The sequence below is a fragment of the Hordeum vulgare genome, chromosome 1H (genome assembly GCF_904849725.1).
Source record: "Hordeum vulgare subsp. vulgare chromosome 1H, MorexV3_pseudomolecules_assembly, whole genome shotgun sequence".
Lineage (NCBI taxonomy): Eukaryota > Viridiplantae > Streptophyta > Magnoliopsida > Poales > Poaceae > Hordeum > Hordeum vulgare.
The window spans coordinates 4,069,375-4,088,314 of record NC_058518.1 but is presented as its reverse complement, the minus strand read 5'-3'; the positions used below and the strand labels follow the sequence as shown (position 1 = coordinate 4,088,314).

At 44.3% G+C, this 18,940-nt stretch overlaps 2 protein-coding genes across 2 annotated transcripts; both read right to left on the bottom strand.

Annotated features, from left to right (window-relative positions):
- Positions 1-2,251: 2,251 nt before the first annotated feature.
- LOC123403661 lies at positions 2,252-3,761 on the bottom strand. Its single transcript, XM_045097585.1, has 3 exons — positions 3,698-3,761; positions 2,869-3,513; positions 2,252-2,787 (listed from the first exon to the last, which is right to left on the bottom strand). The coding sequence occupies exons 1-3, from the start codon at positions 3,701-3,703 to the stop codon at positions 2,530-2,532; spliced, it is 909 nt and encodes a 302-aa protein (XP_044953520.1). The 5' UTR covers positions 3,704-3,761; the 3' UTR covers positions 2,252-2,529.
- Positions 3,762-16,827: 13,066 nt separating this feature from the next.
- On the bottom strand, positions 16,828-18,336 carry LOC123403652. Its single transcript, XM_045097571.1, has 3 exons — positions 18,274-18,336; positions 17,445-18,089; positions 16,828-17,363 (listed from the first exon to the last, which is right to left on the bottom strand). The coding sequence occupies exons 1-3, from the start codon at positions 18,277-18,279 to the stop codon at positions 17,106-17,108; spliced, it is 909 nt and encodes a 302-aa protein (XP_044953506.1). The 5' UTR covers positions 18,280-18,336; the 3' UTR covers positions 16,828-17,105.
- Positions 18,337-18,940: the final 604 nt, after the last annotated feature.

Below are 18,940 nucleotides of genomic sequence, written 5' to 3'. Positions count from 1 at the left end.
AAAATAGATATTCTACTAATAATAACAATGCATTGTAAAAACTCATGACTCAATTATGTCAAATTGAGCCATTGCTATTGAGCTAAATAAGCTAGTGATGAATTGATTCCTGAAAACTGTAAGAACTGTAACTGAAAATAATTTTCTAACATAAAACAACTTCCGATGATTTCCCTTCACAACTAAACGTTTTACCTAAATATCTCTAGTTGCAGAAATATTTGGAATACATAGAAGGACGATATATGTGCACAGGAAATAAGTTGGATTGGGAATGTGGTCAACCAATCGATGCCTACATCATGTTTCCTTGCTCTGAATTTGTTTTCTTCAGAATGGCGACTTTTCACTCACATAACTAAATTTGATAACAGGTTCATCTTCCTTGCTCTAATCCTCACTTTCATCTTTTTTCCGAAACGACCCTCAGGCGGACTCCATTACCATTGATAATGAAAGAAAAGTATTTCATCACGTAATGCATGATGCTTGATCTATCCATCAAGGTAGATGACAAAATAAAAGTACTACTATCATGCAGAAACAAGGATTGGAAACAATGGTGCTTTCAGTAAACTGAAAAAATGTTTTATAATGTTTGCCAAATCAGATTACCACCTATCAGGCATGAGTTGTTGCTTTAAACAACAAGCACTAACATTGTTCAGCATCTCATAATTTTTTTTCCTTCAGCAAATCTCTGCACGGTGAAAATATTGTGTTCTCGTGGCAGCAAAAACCTCGCAAATAAAGTCCAAATTAAATGCATAGCATCTAGCCTGTCCAGGGACGAATCACCGTTTTTGGAACTTGGTCGTCTCGGTTTTCCTACGGACAGCTATAGTCAAGTAGCATGAAACATATATATACAAGATACTTAAAAATCGACAGATAATTTGAAATGGACGAACTAATAATTAAGTACTTCAACCGCTCATCAGAGGAGATGACGTCGTCGTGGCACTAGGTGTCGGCATTGTTGGCGGCGTATGGTTGGCCCGTACCCGAGGCCTCGGCAACATCATCGTAGGCGCTGCACTTCTTGGTGATGGTCTTATGATGCTTGGATGGTGGGGCAGTGGCACCCTTGTGCCCCACCTTGCGGCGGCGCTCCTCCTCCAGCCTTGGAGGAGTCTCCGAAGACTTCTGAACCAAATGGTACGTCTCCTCAAGCCTCCGATCGTCAGCTTCATAATCACTAAGACACAGTGTCCACGATGAATCGGATGTGGCCGAATCAGTGTCCTCGACCGAATTGGATGACGAGCCGGGGGGACGGCAATGACCGAGGAGTCGCGCTTGGCATTAGCATGTGGTAAGCAGTTGGGGATCCTGCTGGCCTGTGCTGGACCATCTTATTGGGGGGGGGGGGGGTGGGGGCGTCGCCTCCGCCGGTGAGGGAATGGACTCAGAATTTGGTATCTCTTCGACTTTTTGGACTTGTAGCGACGTAGCGCACGGCTCTGGCGGCGGCACTCGTACAAATAGGCAAGAGTGGAGAGGCGGGAAAGCAGCGAAAGGGCGGGAAGAAGAAGCGGGAAGGTGGCGGAACGGCGGAAAAAGGAGGCGGGAAGACAGAACAATATAATGGCGGGAACATGAGGTGATCCTTGTTAATGATATTGTGAAGGCGTGAACGATATGGTCAAACTACGAAGACGGATAAGTTGAAATAACCGTGTGCGATATTTCGCACACGATTAGTCATGAAAAAAATCGTGTGCGATATTCTATACAAGGAACACGGCTGCAGAATTCGGTAACGGCTTTAAAGTTGTTGTGTAACCGACGTGCATGTCACAACGCACACGGAATGCTACATCCGTGTGTGATGGGAGGGTGTAATTCGTTTCTTATTATTGATAACAAGGGATAATATTGCAGATATAGTAAAGTCTACAAAAGCCAATTGAAAACATATGTGTATGGAGCTCAGGGAAGATTACTTGTAAATTATCGTGACAAATTATTTGTAACAATTACATTAGGTGTAGGCTTGGCATCACTATCAGTCTGTGGTTCAATATTATTATTGTGTACGTCCTTTTCATCTGTCTTAACACTATCCATTTTCTTATGAGGGATGTTGATGATGTTGCTAAAAAGAGCCTCGCCTACATTCTTTTCCATGTGCATAACATAAACATTACGGGGAAGTTTTAGGTCCTTGGAGTGGGGGAGTGTAATGTTGATATGTTGATACCGTGCTAAAACTTTAGGATGTAAAAGCAACGGAGCAGATACATGTGTGTAAGGAAACGGGTGGTACAACTTTATTGCAAGCCATGGGCGCACATTATTACATGCACATACACAAACACACACATTACCCTTGAAAGTAGGTAGATCGAGCTGCAGCCCGCAAAGTGGGACCCCATCGTCCTTATTCACCACGTACAAACACACACATAGCCAGCTAGCATAGCATGCAGCTGGGGTTTAATTGGAACGTACATACGTGCTAGGATCTGCAGGTACGTACGTGTGGGATCGATGGGATAGAGTAGAGCTGCTAGCAAGGTGGATGGTTCATTCGGGCGCGACCCCGACGTAGGTGCCGATGGCGACGAGGCTATCCCCGGAGCTGCCGAAGAAGGCGACCGCGGCCGCATCATCCAGTGCACCGTTGTCCGGCAGCGGCACGCTAAAGGTCTTAGTCCCTGCAGATGGGTTGCGCCCGAACGTGTGCGAAGCCCCCTGGTTGGTGTCGAAATTGAGGAAGGTGATGCCATAGGTGTCGTAAGCGCCGGTGATGCTGCTCACGTACTCGCTTTGGTTCATGAAAATCTGCACCACATCACAAGCATGCAAAAACTAACTAAGTATACTTGTATAGTAGACAAGTAGAAAGGAAATTAATTAACGTACGGTATGCTCCTCTCCAGCTTTCTTGCCCCAGAGGGGGACACTAATGGCCTGGTCACTCTTGGTAAGGTAGGTGAAGGAGAAGCCATGGATGCGCTCGCTGCTGTGGATGGTGAAGCTCTCCAGCTTGCACGGATCGGCATCTGGCCTGATGTCCCGTGGTGCGCCGCTTTTGGCGCCCCACTTACCGACCTTGGCGGGCGAGCCTTTCACGTAGACGCCCAACGCCTTGAGGGTCACGTCTGAGCGGCCAAAGAAGGCGACCAACTCGCCTTTCCCCTGCGGCAGCGGCAAGCTGAACTCGCCTCCCTGCACCGGATACCCGTAGGTCTTGTGCTTGGTCGTGTTCGTTTCTAGCGTGAGCGATCCGATGCCCTCATTGTCGAAGGTGCCGCCCACGAGCTTGAGCTGCTCGCCTTCCCTCATTTCAATGGTGTTGGGATTCCCGCTGTTGCTGCCCCAGATGGCGCTCTTGACGCTGCTCCCCTGCTGGTCCACGTATTTGAAGGAGAAACCTTTGATGCCGCATACCCCAGGAGATTCGACGCTATAGATGGTGATGCTCTCTAGGCGTTGGGGCCTGCTTTCGGCGTTGATATCCTGAGGGGATCCGTCTGGTGCACCCCATGCACCAACCTTCATCACAACCTAAATGCATCACAAATTCATTAATCAACATCCTGCACATGCATTTCATTTCTCTATACATGTATACATCCATCCAACTCTAGCTAATTGATTCATTGGTATTTAAGCGTGCCATGTTTGTATATATAAAACAGCTACGGTAAAGAAAAAGAGGTTACATGCACATACTACCCATATTTCTTACCGCCATCTTTTTCTGGAGCTACTTCAACTGCAAGTCCAACTCTGAAATGTATGTGTGTGTGAGAGTGTGTTGCGATGGATCGTATGATCAGGCATGGCCGCCTATTTATAGCGAGTTTGCGCCCAACAATGATACTATCTGCATGCTACAGTTGGCATCAATTAGTCACATAGGCTATTAATTGCATGGAGTGAGTAGGTCACTAATTAATAGCTTAGACTTATAGAGTCCGTTGGTTCAATGAATCCTAAGCCTATGACACCCCGCTACCGACTAGATCGTGATGGCGCGCGTTGTGGCGCCGGACCATTTTTTCAATAGATTGTTTGGATTTTCTTACAAATTTATATGGAGGCAACAAAAAGTATCACATTGTTACACCCCATCCATTCTGACAAAGCGACCATAGAAATATTTAAAAACATTGACGCTAGAAATATGTGAACTTCTTCACAAAAAAAATCAATTCATTGCGGTTATTATAGTTGAGAAATATTTCCGAATTCACAAGCTAGCTAGGTTAATCCAAGTTTTTTATCGTGTATTCACATCAATCACAGCCAACAAAAGAAGCACATAATTCTTGTGCGGCTTGATGATCCGGTGTCCTCCTCTTTTACACACCAACATGATCCAGTTGGAGCATGGGTGACCACACTGCTTGTTGGCCAGTGGTGATTGTACTATTCCAACTAATTTGTGGTCACGGATTGAGTCTGATGCATTCCCATGGCGCCTATCAAGCTACAGGTGGATGAACCGTGCTGATTGTACCGTTCCAATTAATTGGTGGTCACAAAATGAGTCAGATGCATTCCCATGACACCTATCAAGTTATAGTTGGATTTCTCGTGCTGCAATTAGGCCTTCCGTAATGCATTGTATCTTAGCGTGTTATCCTAGGTATGACTAGGATCTAAGAAACAACCATCCTAATGCATTGTTTCTTAGAGGTTGTATCTAAAATAAGTTGCATTAAATGTTTTGGGGCTAATACTTGCTTGTGATTGGGCTAGCATCTTTTTTTGCCTATGATCTCGTGCTAGAGCCGTATGTTATATAAGATACACCTACACTCTCTTTCTTCATTAACTATGGTGCCACATAAGCAAATTGCCTATGATACCGCGCTAAGATACTCCCATTACGGAAGGCCTTAGTTGTTGGTTGCAAAATGAGTCACGTGCATTCCCGTTTACTTAGCCTATGAAGCTAGCTACAGCTGGATTAATTGATCATGGTGCCTCTACTATTCGAATTTATTGCTGGTCTAAAAGAGAGTCAAATACATTCCCATGGCCTTGTTCTTAGGTTTTGCATATTCTCAGTCAAGTTTCTTCTTCTCCATGCGAAGCGATATGGTGGAAGCCATCATGTTTCTCCATCAGCATGATGATTTACGCTTGGTTGATGTTAGCGAGATGGGCTCACTGTTCGCGGAAGTTATCGTTGCCTCTCATTTTCGAAATGCTGGTCCAGGTTGCCGGACACATATTGAGGAATCGCAGCCCTCGCAGAACACACTACTAGAAAAAAGGCTGTTAGTGGCGCACATGTTTTGGATACTTATGGCGCACTATTGGTGCGCCACTATTATCACGCCACTACTAATAAATAGTAATGGCGCATGCATGGTGCGTCTCTGTTAATATACATAACAGTGGCGCATCACCTGGTGTGCCATTACTAGGCCCACAAGTGCGCCACTGCTGTGGGTTACTAATGACGTATTTTTAGATAATGCGCCACTGAGGTATTTATTTATGTGGGCCACTAAAATGCAATATGGTGCGCCACTACTATGAATATTAGGAATTATTTTTTTTGCTTTTCTGATATTTGCACAGGTTACAAAATACATTACAACACAGAATATAAACAGCACAACATATAAACAACAGATTTATCGAATACAATAAAAGATTAGTCTCCGAATACAATTCATCATAGTGATACATATATAAGTGATGTAGAAGTAAGTTATACATATTCTATACAATAGTTTCATAAAATATCATGACATCATCTCGAAAATAGCGATACATAGTGATGTAGAAGTAATCATCATAGTCAATGAGACATCATATAACAAAAGTTGGTCACTAGTCATAACCACAACTCCTCCTCATCATCATCGTCAACTCTAACACATTGTAGCACATCATCACATCATCTCGGAAATAGCTAATAATCATCATAGTCATTACCGCCAATACTATTTAATATCATTTTCGTCAATGAGACATCATATAACAAAAGTTGGTCACTAGTCATAATCACAACTCCTCCTCATCATCATCATCAACTCTAACAAATCGTAGCACATAATAACACATTGTACCTAGGACCTACTCCTCTGCTTAGGTAGAATATCATAAAACAAGATAGACCCTGACTCTCCATTATGGAGAATGGAGATGATCTTGTCTCCAATTCTTGGCCTATGCACAATGTTGCTTCCGAGTAGCTCTCTACGATTGACCATACATTTTTTCCAATCTTTGATTGTCATGACTTCATCGGTTTTAGAAATCCGGTATGGACAGGAGTGATGCAGATACATAGGCCGACCTGGCCGTGCTGGTCGTATCATCATAACATCAACGCGACCTCTTGGTAACATCAGATGAGGCACACAATCTTGCGGGATTTTCTGTTGAAAAACATAGTATTAGCTTTGTAGCTAGCAATGTAGTTTAGTTTTACAAGAATTTATGCAAAATATGCATGGATGTCGTAATAGTAGAAAATCTTACCATGCAATCTCCATGCATGTTACCGTAGTTCACCACGTGCACTACTGGCACATATTGACCATAATGTTGGGGAGTTTGCTGATAGGTATTGTAATTCTCAAAATTATTGATAAATGCGACAAGAAGATGTTTCACCTTACAAGTTAATTCTGCTTCATCATTGTAGTAATAGGTTCTGCCTACCATTTTCCATTCATTTTTTGAAGAATGAAAATAAGATATCAATGGAAATAAGTTGTCAACTATTTTTAAATAAACAATATAAATTACTTAATAAATGTGCTCGAGAAATTCACATAATGGTAGAACTGGAGGCGTACGCACATCGACGATATTACCTTCAATTTCATCTTCCGGACGAATATCAAAGGTGATAAGCATATTAGGCTCAAATGCATAAGCCTTGCATAGTGCTACCCAAGTTTTGCATTCAAAAAAGGAGTAGGTGTCTACATTGTACAATTTTACGGCAAAAGTATAACCATGCTCGGTCCTCAAGTGAACTATCTTTACCTCCATATTTATTTCAGTACTGAAACCAATTTTATCCAACACATAATGTCTTGCATCGCAGGGGATACGCTAGTAGAATAGTAAAAAATAAAAATTATAAGTTGAAGCAAAAGAAGTCATGCTTAATTACGAATAAAGACTTGTCATTGTGACTTACTGTATCCACTTTGAAGTCCTCATCCAGCATGATGCTGAAGCGCCTATCATCAACTAGGTAAGGCGTGTCGCAAAGGCCGTGCTTATCTTGGTTGTATTCGCACATAACGAATTCCTCTTCGTCGTCGGACATTTCCTAAAATAGAGAAAATTTGGGCATTGACATTTACTAAAAAGTGGACATATGGAGCGTCTGAAATTTGCCGAAACGGAAATGAATCAACATTCTGACAAAATATAGGCCACTCGGATATAGCAACAATGAACAAGTACAAGAGATGCTGTAAAATAGAGAATATTATGAACAACATCTCATGCCTAACCATATGGCAAAATTTCTTATACCAAAACATAGGCCACTCGGATATAGCAACATTATAAGTCTCTTAACCCCTAGATGCATTGGTAGACCCTCATACCAAAATTACTGATAAACACTACTACTATCTCCTATCCACATATATTACTTTAGATGGATTGAATAACCTTTGGAAAAACTTTAGGTGAAAATATTACTGTCTACTATAGAGATAGTAACTTAGACTAATAATTCTACGTAGTTGCACCATTCATCCATCCATCTAGCAAGCAACTAGCACCACTAATCCATCCATCAAGCAAATCATATACGGAGTACTACCTACCGTCAGCATACATCCATCTATCCACCATCCATGTGTGTAACTAGTAGTACAAACTATATTTACATTTCTGCCATATGAACACACCTATAATAAAATTATTTCTGCCATATCAACACAATACTATCAATACATCTATATGAAAATTTTGTCTGCCATTTCATCACAATACAATCAATACATCTATAGAACACATCATAGCAAATCAGAGGAGCTGCTCACAGGAGAAAACCACTTCCAAAAAATCAGAGCCGGGCCATGGGGAGGGGGGATGAGGGTGGGGCGCCGTTCGCCGGAGTGGGTCGCCGGAGGGGCCGGACCGGGCCAGGAGCTCGCGGCGAGGGAGGGATGGACCCGTGGGGAGGAAGGAGGCGTTGGGATCGGGCCGAGGGAGGGGTGGAGCCCGTGGAGAGGGAGGAGGAGTCGGGTTTGGGCCGAGGGAAAGATCGCCTGAGATGGCCTCGGCGGCCGCGGCGACGGCGGTGGGGGGCGAACCCTAGAAGCAGCGAGCGACAGAGGAGAGAGAGGAGCCTGGTCGAGTGCGTGAGGAGCCTGGGGCCGGGTCGAGTGCGGGAGGAGCCTGGGGTCGGGTCGGTGGCATTTTGCATGTAATAAGAGCAAAGATTGTTAGTAGTGGCGCACCGTAGGTGTGGTGCGCCATTACTAGTTAAAACTAGTAACGGCGCACTTTCCCCTGGTTCACCACTGCTAAGTCTGGGAAGGGTGTGGGACGAGGACAAAAACTAGTAATGAGCACCGCACAACAGGTGCGTCATTAGTAATATGGCAAATAATGGTGCACCTATATGTGATGCGCCACTGCAATATAGCAGTGGCGCATCACATACATGATGCGCCATTAATGTCCATATTAGCTATAGCCGTTTTTCTAGTAGTGACATGATCACCAGCGACACTAGCATAAGCTTGGGAATGCAGTGTCTCGAGGGATGGCAAACTTCATATATTGTCCGACGGAAGTTCCGGTGCAAGCACATGAGGCGAGTGTCAAAACCAGATTGCGAAGGGGCCAATGCATGTATGTTTATCTCTTAAGTTTCAACTTTGAATGACATGTTTATTCTTATCCTGATGATTGCAGTGGGCCACCCGCACTAGTAGGAAATATCTTAGCAGTGGCCTGGCAATTTGGCCCTTAGTGGCCTGATTTAGAACCGCCACTGATTATGCGACAGGTAATGGCTACTGGTGGTGTGTGGGATCACACGCTACTGATAACAAGTTATTAGTTGTGTGCTTTCGTTTGCGCACGCCACTGATAAAACCAATTCTAGCGGCGTGACCGTACAATGCACGTCACAAATATCTATAGCAAGCGAGTGGCGAGCCATTTATGTCATACACCCTTGCAAGATATATGAAAAACAAAAGAAATCATGGACGACGATTTGGTTGTCCTCTTAAATCTCCACGATGATGCACGGGAGGGAATCGCTCGGGTCGACGCCAGATTCCCTCCGGCTGGCGCTGCCTACTAGTGAGAGGGGTGTGACCCAAACCTCACGTCGCATAGCCGGGGACAAGTGCCATTTGCACATGCTTCGCTTGATTGCAGCGGTCCGTAATCTTGGATAACCCGACAAATAATCATATTTGAGAATACGAAATGAAGCAGCAGTAAGTGTTCCACTGATAATAAAAATGTTCATTTATGCTTATGTAATCATATTTTTGTTATTCTACCCAATTTACCTAAGGGCATCCCATTTATGGTATTTAGTATAGCAGTTACTTGATTTCCTAATTAATTGAAATCCTTGTTAGCACTCTTCTCCGTGACTATGATACACTGCATACAAGAAGTGTCTAGGTGCACCAAACTCGCGTAATTCTTCTATGTTGCGGAACATGGTGGCCTGTTGGTAGAGAGGCACGTGAACATTTCATTAATGCACCATGTATACAATCTATAATGACAATTCATATCCCATGTTGCATGTTCGTTTTTGCCATGGCTTATTATTTGTCTTGGCACTATGGATTGGTTTTATTTACTGAATACATGGATGTGTATGTTGTCATTCCAAGCCAATTTGTGTATGTTAACCTTACTTTTTTTTATCTTAGTATATATGCGACTTTCAATATTTATTGACTAATATAAGGTTATATTTGTACAAGTATAATATATTTTATGTGCCCATATATATTATAAAATCCTAACTAGGTGACTATGATACACTGCATACAAGAAGTGTCTAGGTGCACCAAACTCGCGTAATTCTTCTATGTTGTGGAACATGGTGGCCTGTTGGTAGAGAGGCACGTGAACATATGCACCAAACTCACCTTCCTTTTTTATCTTAGTATATATGTGAATTTCAATATTTATTGACTAATATAAGGTTATGTTTGTACAAGTATAATATATTTTATGTGTCCATATATATTAAAAAATCCTATCAATTATCGTATAAATAGACGGGCACGGCAACGAGCCAGCAACCCTTGTTCCTTGCTCGCGCTTATGTGTATGCACGCTGCACCCAGACCAGTCAATCGGCTGGGTCTCTTCATATTGGACCTAGTCAATCGATCACCATGCACGCGCGCCCCATGGTTGGACGCATGCACCCAAGAAGCCCATCCAATCCCTTCTCTTCTAGCTATGCCCATTCATGCAGCCAGGCACGCCTTTGATAGGTAGGGTGGTTTCGCCGGTTCGCCTGCGGACTTTGATAGTTTTGGCCGTTTTTCCTATATGAGGACAATTTTTTAGATGGGTTCTTTTTACCGTCCCGTCTGAGGCTATCACAAGAGGCCCGGCGGCGTCCGAGGTCACGGGTCCTGTGGAGCGGGGGACCGTCCCGGCTGGATCTAACTTGTCGCACTAGGGTTGCAGCGGCGGCGCTCCCACGGGCGAAGAAGACGAGCAATGCATCTTGTCGGCGAGGAGACTCGTCGGCGCAACAGATGGAGGACCAGAGCCTCAGCCGCCTTGCAAACTCATCTCCTGCTATCAAGCCAAGAGTCGTTGGTAGGACGGGATGCTAGTAGGGGTCCTGGCAGAACCTGCTCCGGTTCGTCTAGGCTGATCTGAGGGAGCGCATGAGAGAGAGAGGGGGAGGGAGGGAGGGAGAGAGAGAGAGAGATAGATAGATAGAGAGAGAGAGAGAGACTGACTGATGGGGCAGGGTCGGTTGACCCGAACCAGCCCACTTAAGTGGATGGACCCACTGTCAGAAGGGCAGAAGGGTAATTTGATAAATCTAGTTAAATTCAAATAACGTTCAAACTTCAATGATTTGCTCACAAAATTCTACACACCCAAAAATAAATAAAAATATGCTACACACTCCTAAATTTATGAGCAATTTTAATATAACTTTTGTTTTGTGCTTAAAGAAAACTTTTCTTTCAATGAAAAATTCAAAGATCCTTAAGTGGAAATGACTTGAAATTATTTTTATTAAAATTAATTTCTTGAGGAAAATATATGGGAAACTTTTTATAAAGGTCAATTATATGAACTACTTGAATTTCAAATCATAACAAGTTTATTCCTCATTATAAATGTTTATGAAACCCTAATAATACACATTTACTTAGGAAAAATTCTCAAAAACACTTTTAACTCAAATTTTGGGGATTAAAAAAGGACATCTCATTATATGCATAATAGTATGAATTTGGATATTAAACATTGTCGTATCAGACAATGATGCTGATTTTCAGAACCCGAAGTTCGCGGGTCACTCAAAGATTTAGACTTCACTTTATCTCAGTCTCAAGGAAAGTTCATTCTTGCATATCAACTAAAGTATTTTACTACAGTACTTTTAAAAACTTTATTTTATTTCTGCTTGATTGATTGGTTGGTGAAACGACAGACTGATTGTTGTGGTGGAGGTCACATCCTACCGGAAAGTTAGGACTAATAACAATTGTTCCACGGCTTATAGAGCGCCGTATTTACGCGTCAACCAAAGGTTCTGGTATGGGCCGGAAGGGTCATAAGTATCTTCTTCCTTATAACATATTCCCGGATACGCTGCCTGGTTGGGTCATTGATACAACCAACGTGCGTGGGAACGCCGTGAACTTTCCCCGACGGGTCCGACGAAGGTAGTGATGTCTCGGGTGGGGTGACAAAGATGGATTGGGGCCCACGTAGGCCAGGGATCTGATCTGTCACGACAAGGGCGAATGTGTGGGGTTGAAGAATACTCGGAATGTATCCAAGAATCTCAGACATGACAAACCACACTCTGGAGTGTGAAACTTGTATCAGGGGTAATGCTACTTTTGGGAAAGGTGGCGCACCTCTGCAGAGTGTATCAAATTGTGACAGTTACATCCGTGTTCCCGAAAGAAACTATGTTCGCGGTGGAAAAGGAACCTTAACTGATTCTCAAACCCGTGAGGGCTGACTAAACTTGTTGTGTGACCCTCGTTACTCAACCCATCCATTGACCCTTTGCTTAGATTTTGAGGAGGTCAACAATGATGTCAACGATCAGAGCACCGAAGGCCCCAGGAATTCTAGTACAAAGCGCCAGATCTATGCGCAGGAGTAGAAGGAGTCGACTACATCATCGCATACGGAACTGATGACAATAGAGAAGATGAATCAGAGGAGTAACTGAAAGTGAGAGTAGACTAGTATTACAAGGTAACCTAGTCGAGCAGCTCTAGTATCTAAATTGTTGGGCTATCATGTTTCTCAGTTAGCTTTTACAAGTGTTAGGTCAACTATCTCAAGTTGAGTACGTACCGTTTGATCTTTATTAGATGTCTGAGGAAGAGGTTGAACAGTTTATGCACTTTTGGCTTGTAATATTAAGCGTTCTGTAATATTAGTGGACCGCAATATTTCTGTTGTACTACTCTGAGGGATGTAATATTTATGCAGAAGGACTTCCATGAGTGTTATGTCAATGAATTGTGCACTACGCATGCAGGGTTGTACGGGGTCACCGTGCCACCCCTCTTGTCGCCGACGAGACTGTCAGACGTGAGAGGAGAGGGGGACAGGGGCGGCGGCGCTAGGGAAGCCTTAGCTTGGTGGGGTGAGAGAGTACCCGTTTGTGACTGACCCACTTCTGTCCAAATCATATGACCTATTTTTTGGTTCTCAAGTAAAAGTGACCATTTATAGATTACTATTAGAACGCACGTGCGTTGCTACGGGCTACAATGGATGTAAATAAATTAAAAAATAAATAAATAAGGTCATCTTCAAGGTCGAGGTTTATTTCTCACTCATACGTTCGAGCGTGTTCAGACATCAAACAGGCACACTGTCTACAAACTCCGGGCTCCCTCAAATAGAGTCCATGTGTTAGCGAGAATGTGGTTGTCCAGACTATCCACAATGTTATCTCCAAACATGCGATCCCGACTCAAAAACGTCACCCCATGACGCGCTCTTCCATTTTCATGCCGAATTCTCCCCTTGTCCCTCGGTTTCCCTCCATAGCAGGACAATTCTCATTGGAGCCCTCTTCTTTAAAATCGGATGACACCCATCTCACCTTCGTCATGGCTTCCTATTTCCTTCACACCCTAATTCCTCATGCATCGCCAAGGAGGAGTCCCCCACTAGCTATCCCGCTCTCCTTCCTAATCACCACCCCTAGTATTCATGTTGATATACCACCGGCATCAAAGAGGCCGAGGTTTGCACCGCCTATGATGCCCGCGAACCAATAAGGAAGATCAGATGTCTCATGTGCCATTGTTACCGTGTCCTTTATTAACTCATGAAGCAAAACCGCTTGCTCATGCAATTTGCTCTACAACTTCGTTAAAATTGAATACTCCAATCGAGCCATCTGGAACAAATCGCACTACAGGATCAACACCGCAAATCATTACCGACAGAAACTTATACAACAAGCATCATTTGGTTAAAATAAAACACCACACCTAAAGAAAATGCCTACATAATAGATCATTTGACATATACACCTCCACCATCACTTACAGTCATAGCCGCTCCGTACTACAATGACATCATGTGCAGCGTGTCCGTACTACGTTGATGACTCAGAATCTCCTTCACTGCGGTTATCTACACAATCGATTACTACGCCGGTCTTCTTCAGGTAATGAACCTTGGTGTGGTCTTGCAGGAGATTGTGCCGACCCCAGCTTGTCATGTTCTTCTACTTTCAGTAGAGCATCATGTTTGAGCTAAGAATGAGGCCTTCAATCTGACCAAAGGAAATTCTCAAGTATGGTCAGGAGATAATACTTGTGGCACTAAAACTATGCTCTTGCGAGGAACTTTGGAAGTGCATATTTATCGAACTGATAAATGTTCTGCTACAGATCATAGCATAGATGCTACGTCTACTGCTCCCCTGAAATGGCATGAGATGATTGTGCCATTTCGCATTACAGGAATATAAGCTGACTAACTGCTAGTGAGTAAGATATATGTAGCGCGTAGCAAACCCCCTACAATGTACATTCCTTCTTTTTTATATCACACTACAAAAATAACAGTGCAAAATAAATAAAAATATGTAGCAAATTGGATGGCAGCCTGCAAATATTCTTGTAACTTAACAAGAAAGTATGTGACATATCACGTTATATATTTTCTTCAAGCAGATATGGACAAAGAACATGTTGTATATTGTCCCAAATCTTCCGGGCAGAGGGTATTGCCTTTCTGAAAAGTACTCAAGACCATATTTGTTCTGTCAAAGTAACTACTATTGACATGAATGAAGAGGTCATCAAAAATATGAATGAACGTCTTTGAAAATAAAATTTCATCAGATAGTACATAAAGAAATATTGTTTTGAAATATACTCTGTTCTGGCTAGCATATGGTCTCCTCATGTTCATTGAGAGGTCACAAATCAGCGGTGAAAATATGTTGCATGAGAAAGGATAGTGCACGTTTTTTAAACGCTAAAAATACATCCCACCATGTGTTGGATGCTTTATTGAGGAGGTTGCACATGAGGAGAACATGACCGGCGACCAGCCTCGATCTCGCTCGGCCATGCAGGACATGTCGGCGTCGGCGTCGGGCGGGACGGGGCGATGCGTGAGGCCATGGCGACGGGGTTGGTGGGGGCGCGGCAGCACCTGGATGGCCGGGCCGAAGCGGAGGAGCGGCGGTAGGAAGGGGAGGCAGGGAAGGAAAGAGGTGGTGATTGGGGTGCGACGGCGAAGGACGTGCTTAGGTTTCATCCTGTTCTTTTTTTCTCCATCGGTTTTGTGGGGGGGGGGGATGGAGTCAGAGGTGGGATAAAAAAAAGAACGAAGATAAGCCGGGAGCGGTAGCTACCAACTCCCCAATTAGGAATAGAGATACCAATCTCAAAAATCATTGTTACCAGTTCCTCGCGATCATATTAGCTTACACCGCTGATGTAAGTGGATTAAGCCCTAGGTGTCATAAGGATTGATTTTCAACATTTGAAAGACAAGATCGCCACTAAGACTTTTTTTTCTTACAAGAACGTAAAAGCCTCCAGTGCCATGTTACAAAATGTTCAGCACCTCATAATTTTTTTTCCTTCAGCAAATCTCTTCACGGTGAAAATATTGTGTTCTCTTGGCAGCAAAAACCTCGCAAAGAAAGTCCAAATTAAATGTATAGCATCTAGCCTGTCCATGGACGAATCACCGTTTTTGGAAGTTCGACGTCTCCGTTTTCCTACGGACAGCTATAGTCAAGTAGCATGAAACATATATATACAAGATACTCCAAAATCGACAGATAATTTGGAACAGACGGACTAATAATTAAGTAATTCAACCGCTCATCAGAAGAGATGACGTCGTCGTGGCACTGGGTGTCGGCATTGTTGGCGGCGTATGGTTGGCCCGTACCCGAGGCCTCGGCAACATCATCGTAGGCGCTGCACTTCTTGGTGATGGTCTTATGATGCTTGGATGGTGGGGCAGTGGCACCCTTGTGCCCCACCTTGCGGCGGCGCTCCTCCTCCAGCCTTGGAGGAGTCTCCGAAGACTTCTGAACCAAATGGTACGTCTCCTCAAGCCTCCGATCGTCAGCTTCATAATCACTAAGACACAGTGTCCACGATGAATCGGATGTGGCCGAATCAGTGTCCTCGACCGAATTGGATGACGAGCCGGGGGGACGGCAATGACCGAGGAGTCGCGCTTGGCATTAGCATGTGGTAAGCAGTTGGGGATCCTGCTGGCCTATGCTGGACCATCTTATTGGGGGGGGGGGGGGGTGGGGGCGTTGCCTCCGCCGGTGAGGGAATGGACTCAGAATTTGGTATCTCATCGACTTTTTGGACTTGTAGCGACGTAGCGCACGGCTCTGGCGGCGGCACTCGTACAAATAGGCAAGAGTGGAGAGGCGGGAAAGCAGCGAAACGGCGGGAAGAAGAAGCGGGAAGGTGGCGGAACGGCGGAAAAAGGAGGCAGGAAGACAGAACAATATAATGGCGGGAACATGAGGTGATCCTTGTTAATGATATTGTGAAGGCGTGAACGATATGGTCAAACTACGAAGACGGATAAGTTGAAATAACCGTGTGCGATATTTCGCACACGATTAGTCATGAAAAAAATCGTGTGCGATATTCTATACAAGGAACACGGCTGCAGAATTCGGTAACGGCTTTAAAGTTGTTGTGTAACCGACGTGCATGTCACAACGCACACGGAATGCTACATCCGTGTGTGATGGGAGGGTGTAATTCGTTTCTTATTATTGATAACAAGGGATAATATTGCAGATATAGTAAAGTCTACAAAAGCCAATTGAAAACATATGTGTATGGAGCTCAGAGAAGATTACTTGTAAATTATCGTGACAAATTATTTGTAACAATTACTTTAGGTGTAGGCTTGGCATCACTATCAGTCTGTGGTTCAATATTATTATTGTGTACGTCCTTTTCATCTGTCTTAACACTATCCATTTTCTTATGAGGGATGTTGATGATGTTGCTAAAAAGAGCCTCGCCTACATTCTTTTCCATGTGCATAACATAAACGTTACGGGGAAGTTTTAGGTCCTTGGAGTGGGGGAGTGTAATGTTGATATGTTGATACCGTGCTAAAACTTTAGGATGTAAAAGCAACGGAGCAGATACATGTGTGTAAGGAAACGGGTGGTACAACTTTATTGCAAGCCATGGGCGCACATTATTACATGCACATACACAAACACACACATTACCCTTGAAAGTAGGTAGATCGAGCTGCAGCCCGCAAAGTGGGACCCCATCGTCCTTATTCACCACGTACAAACACACACATAGCCAGCTAGCATAGCATGCAGCTGGGGTTTAATTGGAACGTACATACGTGCTAGGATCTGCAGGTACGTACGTGTGGGATCGATGGGATAGAGTAGAGCTGCTAGCAAGGTGGATGGTTCATTCGGGCGCGACCCCGACGTAGGTGCCGATGGCGACGAGGCTATCCCCGGAGCTGCCGAAGAAGGCGACCGCGGCCGCATCATCCAGTGCACCGTTGTCCGGCAGCGGCACGCTAAAGGTCTTAGTCCCTGCAGATGGGTTGCGCCCGAACGTGTGCGAAGCCCCCTGGTTGGTGTCGAAATTGAGGAAGGTGATGCCATAGGTGTCGTAAGCGCCGGTGATGCTGCTCACGTACTCGCTTTGGTTCATGAAAATCTGCACCACATCACAAGCATGCAAAAACTAACTAAGTATACTTGTATAGTAGACAAGTAGAAAGGAAATTAATTAACGTACGGTATGCTCCTCTCCAGCTTTCTTGCCCCAGAGGGGGACACTAATGGCCTGGTCACTCTTGGTAAGGTAGGTGAAGGAGAAGCCATGGATGCGCTCGCTGCTGTGGATGGTGAAGCTCTCCAGCTTGCACGGATCGGCATCTGGCCTGATGTCCCGTGGTGCGCCGCTTTTGGCGCCCCACTTACCGACCTTGGCGGGCGAGCCTTTCACGTAGACGCCCAACGCCTTGAGGGTCACGTCTGAGCGGCCAAAGAAGGCGACCAACTCGCCTTTCCCCTGCGGCAGCGGCAAGCTGAACTCGCCTCCCTGCACCGGATACCCGTAGGTCTTGTGCTTGGTCGTGTTCGTTTCTAGCGTGAGCGATCCGATGCCCTCATTGTCGAAGGTGCCGCCCACGAGCTTGAGCTGCTCGCCTTCCCTCATTTCAATGGTGTTGGGATTCCCGCTGTTGCTGCCCCAGATGGCGCTCTTGACGCTGCTCCCCTGCTGGTCCACGTATTTGAAGGAGAAACCTTTGATGCCGCATACCCCAGGAGATTCGACGCTATAGATGGTGATGCTCTCTAGGCGTTGGGGCCTGCTTTCGGCGTTGATATCCTGGGGGGATCCGTCTGGTGCACCCCATGCACCAACCTTCATCACAACCTAAATGCATCACAAATTCATTAATCAACATCCTGCACATGCATTTCATTTCTCTATACATGTATACATCCATCCAACTCTAGCTAATAGATTCATTGGTATTTAAGCGTGCCATGTTTGTATATATAAAACAGCTACGGTAAAGAAAAAGAGGTTACATGCACATACTACCCATATTTCTTACCGCCATCTTTTTCTGGAGCTACTTCAACTGCAAGTCCAACTCTGAAATGTATGTGTGTGTGAGAGTGTGTTGCGATGGATCGTATGATCAGGCATGGCCGCCTATTTATAGCGAGTTTGCGCCCAACAATGATACTATCTGCATGCTACAGTTGGCATCAATTAGTCACATAGGCTATTAATTGCATGGAGTGAGTAGGTTACTAATTAATAGCTTAGACTTATAGAGTCCGTTGGTTCAATGAATCCTAAGCCTATGACACCCCGCTACATAGGCTATTAATTGCATGGAGTGAGTAGGTTACTAATTAATAGCTTAGACTTATAGAGTCCGTTGGTTCAATGAATCCTAAGCCTATGACACCCCGCTACCGACTAGATCGTGACGGCGCGCGTTGTGGCGCCGGACCATTTTTTCAATAGATTGTTTGGATTTTCTTACAAATTTATATGGAGGCAACAAAAAGTATCACATTGTTACACCCCATCCATTCTGACAAAGCGACCATAGAAATATTTAAAAACATTGACGCTAGAAATATGTGAACTTCTTCACAAAAAAAATCAATTCATTGCGGTTATTATAGTTGAGAAATATTTCCGAATTCACAAGCTAGCTAGGTTAATCCAAGTTTTTTATCGTGTATTCACATCAATCACAGCCAACA